General features: G+C 33.9%; 1 protein-coding gene across 1 annotated transcript; it reads right to left on the bottom strand.

Moving 5' to 3' along the window:
* Nucleotides 1-5,050: 5,050 nt before the first annotated feature.
* Nucleotides 5,051-6,437, bottom strand: LOC100807151 (uncharacterized). Its single transcript, XM_006602371.4, is given in 4 exon segments — nucleotides 5,051-5,462; nucleotides 5,556-5,617; nucleotides 6,004-6,215; nucleotides 6,217-6,437. Coding segments are annotated over 4 exon segments (549 nt in total). The 5' UTR covers nucleotides 6,309-6,437; the 3' UTR covers nucleotides 5,051-5,279.
* Between the last annotated feature and the right edge of the window lie 614 nt (nucleotides 6,438-7,051).

Genomic DNA, 7,051 nt, shown 5'->3' with positions numbered 1-7,051 from the left:
TTGGGTATTCAAAATTACCTAGTTCTTTGAATACCACTCAACCCTAGAGTCAAACAGGCTTACCATAACCTCTTTCTATATGGAAGGGCCCACCTTAGGGTGGTTTCAGTGGATGATGCGAAATTATCAACTCATCACCTGGCCTAGCTTTCTACAAGCCATTGAGACTCGATTTGCCCATTCACCATATAAAGACCCTACTGGTCTTTTATGCAAACTCACACGGAAGGGTTCCGTGAAAGATTACCTTCATCAATTCGAAGCTTTAGCCAATAGAATTGTTGGATTGTCGCCCTCCTTTCTTATGAGTTGTTTCATCTCCGGTCTCGACCCGGAGATTCTCCAGGAGGTCCAGGCTATGCAACCCTTCCTCTTGTGCATGTCGCCGGGCTTGTGCGCCTTCAGGAGCAAAAGAAGAAGAAGAGCACAAAAGGTCAAAAAGGGTAATTAGTAAGCTACGATACGTTGAGGATTATGCAACCAAATAAGGCTGAGATGGCAATGTTCTTCTTGAAGCAGAATCCACAAATCCTATGTGCCATTAGGGGCTGTCTCCATGTTAGCGCAATGTCCAAATTCCTCCAAGGCATATAATGCCAAAATATGTTAGAATTTGTATCTAGAATATGCAGTAGAATATCTATATATATGAGGATATGTAATTCTAATGGAAAAAAAGAAATAAAACAGTTTTATCCTTATCTTCGTCTCTGCTCTGGAGGTCCTAGGCCTCGAATCCTAGGTTTGCTATGTAGTTCACAACAGGGACCAAATTAATACAAAAAATTTTATGAGGACGAAATTAATATTTTTCAAATTTTATAGGGATTTCAAACATATTTTACCCTTCATTTTATTAGTGTATTTTCTATTTGATTTGTGTGTGTATATGATGTTCACATATCCTAGATTTTAGACATTAATTATGTTAAAGTGTATGTATCCATGTGATATTAGAGTTCGTGCTTCATATTGTGTAATTGGGGGCCTACATCTAGTAATTGAGAGGATATTTGGATAATACAATATTGAGTACGTTTAGCTATTGTCATTCCTTCTAGGGAATTTCTTTGTGTGCGCACCGTTTTTCTTGTATACACAACACTTTTCATTTTTTACAAAATTATCCCTACTAATAAACAAATTCGTAATTCATAAGAGGCTTACTTGTAATCCATAAAAGACTTTCAGGCTAACCAAATAAGCTAATATGTCAATTATGTTATAAAATAATTAATATTGTTATATATAACACTAAAATTTCTAATATATATTTAATTTACATATAAATTTACATAATAAATTTTGTGACAATTAATTTTGATGTAATAATTAATTTGTTTACATATATAAATTTTTATGAAACCTATGATTTTTATTTAAAATTTACATATGTAAAAAAATACATTATTAGATCAAGATTAATTATAATAAGACCAACACAAAATTTATTATGTAAATTTACATGTGTATTAAATATACATTAGAAATTTTACTGTTATATATATCAACATTAATCATTTTATAATATAATTAACCTATTAGCTCAATTGATGAGAACGTTATGTTAATAACTAAGAAAGTCATAGGATCAAATCCTACCTTCTAAAAGAAATTCTCTCCCTTCTATCCTGTATGTTTCAGGGATTAGTTTTAGGCTTATAGTAGTTAGTTTGAATTCAATTGCATTAGTTTCGGCCTATCACTACTTTTAGTTCATTTTTGGTAATCCTTCTTTTTTTTCTTCTTTGATAACAGAAATTAGGGAGAAGAGATGATATTCCAGTCAAAGGAAGGAAAAGCCTCCGGCTTATCGCTACTTTTAATTTATTTTTATCAATCTTTCTAAATTAGTGTTACAATCCCATGATTAAGAGTACTACTTAGCATAGAAATTAAATCCAATATCAGCACCCTACCAATTCGATAAAACGGGTTAACTTTGTTGTATTTTATCGTCAAACCCAATTTATAACTCGACCAAGATACCAGCATACCAAATCCTTGTAACACAACCAAAGATTCCAGATATAAAACTCAGGACATGCTAATATCGTTCTTTGATATTGGATTAAGATAAGGTTTTCTACCATCTTTAATGTTCTGAAACATATTGTTAATTATTTCGTGCCTTGATGCCAAAGTCCCAACGGTCCAACAATTGTGGTTGTTACTTCTTGCTGCTTTGTTATCATTGACATTGCAAATATTAGCATGCAAATGGAGCTTAAGAGGTCATCATAGAAATCCCGATGTGTTTGTGAAACTTCTAAAACCACAAACAACATTGCTGCAGCAATTGCAATTGTAATGTGAACCGCAATTTAAAACCTTACTTGGTCTCTAAGAAACTTAAGCATCTCTGCCTTTCGTTCATATAAACTTCAATCAGCATGCCGAGTCAATAATTCCATTCCTTTAGGATTGTGTCACTTCCACATGACACCGCAACCACTCTTCACCACCATCTCATCCTCGTGATTTAAAGAGAGACAAAGAGAAGGACCAAAAACAATTAACACCATGCTTCTATCAGGTGTAAATAATAGGAGCTATCTTTTCCTTGGCTGTGTCTTCCAGTGACATGAAGAATCTCAGCATTGTTCTACTTTAGGTGACAAGACAGCAATGTTTTATAACTGTAGCTGGTGTAACATTTCACCAAATATGTAGATGGAAATTTTTTTGACTGGTCGAAGCAATTTTTATTGTCTTACATACATTTACTGCATTCTGCACTGATTGACACTTGCTGATGAATTTCAGTTACGTGACTATGGTTTCCACTATTCAGATGGCTGATAGTGGGCCATTAATAATATCACATTCTATCAGCCAATTTAATGTTCTTTTTCTTCTCATAGTTAGCATTCACATTATGTTTCTAATAAATTATAAGCATGAGAAGGAGATGTTTTGCACTTATGCTCATGTTTGGATAAACTTTTTAATAAACATTTAGAAGTTCTCTTGTTTAGTTTCTCTAAAAGCTAATTTGAGCTTTTGCATAACCTAGTTTTAACTTATGAAAAAAAAAAGTCTTTTTTTGTTTACATCACAAGTATCCTCCACTAGAGGTAATCTTATTTGAGTCCGGTAGGACTATTATTAGTGACAAAACTCTCTCTAAGTATTTAACACAGTTGCACACTTAGGACTCAAATCCGAGACTAATTCTAAATGTAATTATTGAGAAATATATCCAAAGAGAGCATTGATGTTCATATTCTGAATCTTATTTGAGTCTGGTAGGACTATTGAGTGACAAAACTCTCCCTCTAAATAGCATCATGTTTTGTTGTCTTTGTTTATCTTTTTTATTGTTTGTTGGAGAATTTTGGTTCTATCTTTTTAGTGAAATCAATAGGTATTATTTTTGTAGTCTTGTGTTTTATTTTCTGTTTTTAAATAACAAAAATATAGCAAAAACTCTAATATAATGTTCCGTCCTACTGTACTTATTTAACAAATGCTACCTAGGTCTTCAAATTATTGGATATCTTAAGCTGGAAAACTACTTTTAAGTCTGCGATGCAAATTAATTTTTATTCAAATGTTGCCACTGAGAAATACTGCTTATTACCATGATGAGCAGGCAAATGCTATATCATTTGTGGTAAGTTTAAAATTTGGATAAAAAAATCAATTACGGGGCTATAGTAGCCAGTGCAATTTATTTGCAGAATATGTTTAAGCTTATCTTCAATAATAAAATGCTTGTGTATCTATATCAGGAATGTGCAGTGAAATTATTAGATAGAATACACTGATTTAGAAGATTGTGAAAAGTACTTGTGATTCTGTGTAACTAACTGATAAGATGAAGCCAAGCACATGACAACCTATTTACGTCTGCAGGGGCTAGCTTGCTTTACACAGTATATGGGACCTCCCTGCATATATGCATGTTCTGCATTTTTCAAATTTAGTTTTGCCACTTTGTGCAATTGAATTGAGTTCAAACAAATTACCCATGTGAGCTCTTGGTCTCTTATGCTTAATATTTGGGACCACTTTCATGTGCCAACTTGCAGCGATGGCTCACTCTTTTTTCTATCTTGAGAATCTGAAATTGGCTACACATACAGCTTTTCTCATTGTCACTTGTGGCCATCAAATTTGCGTACAATGGTTCTTAGCGTAACGAATATTAAACTATGCTTGTGCTTGTTACATAGTCTCCTTGAGCATTTTAACTGGGTTAAAAGGATAAGATTTCTCTTCTTTTCCTCCAAATTAAATACAAATCATGGGGGTGAGAAGGTACATGCACACGCGAAATTAAAAGGCATTACATGCATAACAAGCCAGGAATAGGGTTGTTATAGTAATATATCTGGCCATATTTTGTGTATAAGCTGCAAGTTACATTATATGCTAGTTAGTAGCAATGTCAAATAGCAACCAAAACAATGTTTACAACAACTTTAGCCTCAATCTTGACCTATAAGTTTGGGTAAGGTTCTTACATAGCAAGTACTTAACTGTGTTTGTGCTTGTTAGTTAGGTCATGAACTTATTCATAAATACTTGTAGGAGAACAAAATAAAAAGATGCGTTGAGCTTCTGAATAAACTAAATTCAACTTACGTACCTTTACTTTTGGAGAAATTAAGTGTGAAAAATTTCTATAAAAGTTAGGTTGGTGGTTGATTTAGTTTATACGGGAAGTTTAGTTTACTTTATCATTTTATTTTCTTCTTCTATAGAGTATTTATGAATAAATTTATCCGAATAGGGTCATACTCGTTTCCTTGATTGTTTTATGTTTAACTAGGTTAGACACTAGATTTCCTCCGAAACAAAAATAATATGGGTGAGAAAGTATGTGCACGCGTGAAATTAAGTGGCATTCATTACACACTCAATAAGCCAATTGAGACACGTCAACAATTCTAATATTTTTGACAATGACTTTGGCTGCATCAGGTTAACAGTATACAACAACCACAAAAATCAGTTTAACAATATCCGGAACAAAAATGGCACAAGGTTAATGTAGAGAATCACTCAAGCAGTCGTAACATTGGGAATAGTAAAAATACCAAAATGAAACACAGCAAATAGGCTTCTTATTAGTAATTGAATGACAACATAGCAAATGCAAAATTTTTGCACCTTTCAGCACAGGCACTCACAACTTCTAGCTAGCATTGGAAAGAGGATTGTGGAAGTAATAAGGAATTAAAGTTCTCTTGGCAGTGACTTACAGGAGATAAAGTCGTCTACTAGAACTCAAAAGCTACATTATGCTATAATTTATTATGAAATACCATATATCATCTATGACAAACACATCTGTAGTGGTATGGGCTATTAATTGGGTCATTTCCCTCTACAGGCACTTGCTCAGCTCTGCATTTATACTTACAACCTCTACATTCGTTGTACGTACAAGTTGGTGCTGTGGATCCAATCATCAGTCTCCTAGAATTCCTCATTTTCCATGCCTCATTGACATCCTGAGATTCCACATGTTCAATGCATAAATTTAAAGTGCAAATGGCAAATATAACAGGAAATTCAAAATTGGTAATTCATGTTGTTTGGCTCACCTCCAAACTTGATTCTCTTTGGGGATGAGAGGATTGAGATACCAATTCTTCTGTTCTAATTCCTGCTACAATAGAATAGAGTGACAAATTTAGGATGAGCAAAAAATGCATTCTCTAGAAACTAATGGAAATAAAATTAATAAACATAACTGAGCCTGGATTATTCCTCTACAAAGTTGAATACAAAATACACATGAATGGTAGCACCAGGCTAAATTAGAAAAGTGATTTTCTTTAAAATCCTGTGAATACTCTACATGAAGAAAACCATTAATTGAAGAAGCTCCAGAATGACATAGAATTAAAAGTAGGATTTAGTATATAATAAGAAGATCCAAAATCATAAAAGGAGAGAGAATAGAAGAAACATGGTGAAAATAAGGTGAGAATGGAATGGAACTCATAAGAAATAAAGAATTCATATAGAAGAGTGTGACATGATTATGACCTTGCGTAAATTTAGCTGCAAGAATTAAGGTGAAGAGTAGCAAGAGTACTTCAGGTAGTTTGGTGTCTCTCATTCTTCTCTCCCCTTTTGTGTTGCAATAAATTGCACTAAAAACTTTGAAGGGGGGGGGGGGGGGGGGGTAAGAGTGTTGATGGTGAATGTATTTAAGGGATAAATATGAGTTAGTGAAAAGGATAAAGATGGGAAGGGAAGGGTTGAAGGAGAGAGAGATAACGGTGTTGTGGTGAATTAATGACCATAAGAGATAATAGACTGCCAAAATGTGCAGTGAGACAGAGGAGCATGATCAAGAGGTACAGAATGCTAACTCATGGTGGAATTTCTAGACCCAACCAGAATTACAAGAGTGCCCATATCCTAGTTAGCCTGGCCATAGTGAAGATAGTGATTGGTTTGACCATTTGCCTTGGCAAAAGTGGTGTTTCCATGCAAAAGAATCATTTGGAATGGCCATAGCAATAATGTAAAGACATGTCAACTACTACCCAACGTGCATCATCCAGGGTTCTCTCTTTTGGATGTGCCTTCAGATTTCAATGTTTTGATCTTCAATAAATGTACAAAATCATATGGACGACAATTCTCTCAAACTTCAAAAGTGTCACTTAATGTGGTCCATAGGGGGGTGTTGTAAGTTGAATGTTGTGTCATGTTTTAAACATTAAAAATCAATGCCCCAATTCAAAATAAACCAACACCCATTTAAGTTTCTTGGAATATTTGCTTATGAAATGATGGTTCTGAATTTTATGTTGCTATATCTTAATTAATTTTTTACTACTGGTTATCAGAAATTTCAAGAAACTTATGATTTTTTACTATTTAGTAATAGAGCTCTACGGAGTACGCCAGGTACATTTTGTAGACTCAGCTTCCCCAACTGAAATTACAGCCTAAAAAAATTATCCCTTACACTCTCAGTTTAACACGACAAAAAGTATAACTCATTCTCAATCTCTTTTCCCTGTAGACCAGAGCTTCTTTTTCTAGATACCACCACCTTTAATATCACCACACTACACCCCTC

This window comes from Glycine max, chromosome 18, assembly GCF_000004515.6.
Source record: "Glycine max cultivar Williams 82 chromosome 18, Glycine_max_v4.0, whole genome shotgun sequence".
Lineage (NCBI taxonomy): Eukaryota > Viridiplantae > Streptophyta > Magnoliopsida > Fabales > Fabaceae > Glycine > Glycine max.
Note: the sequence above shows the minus strand (reverse complement) of the source record. Positions and strands in the feature narration are given on the sequence as shown.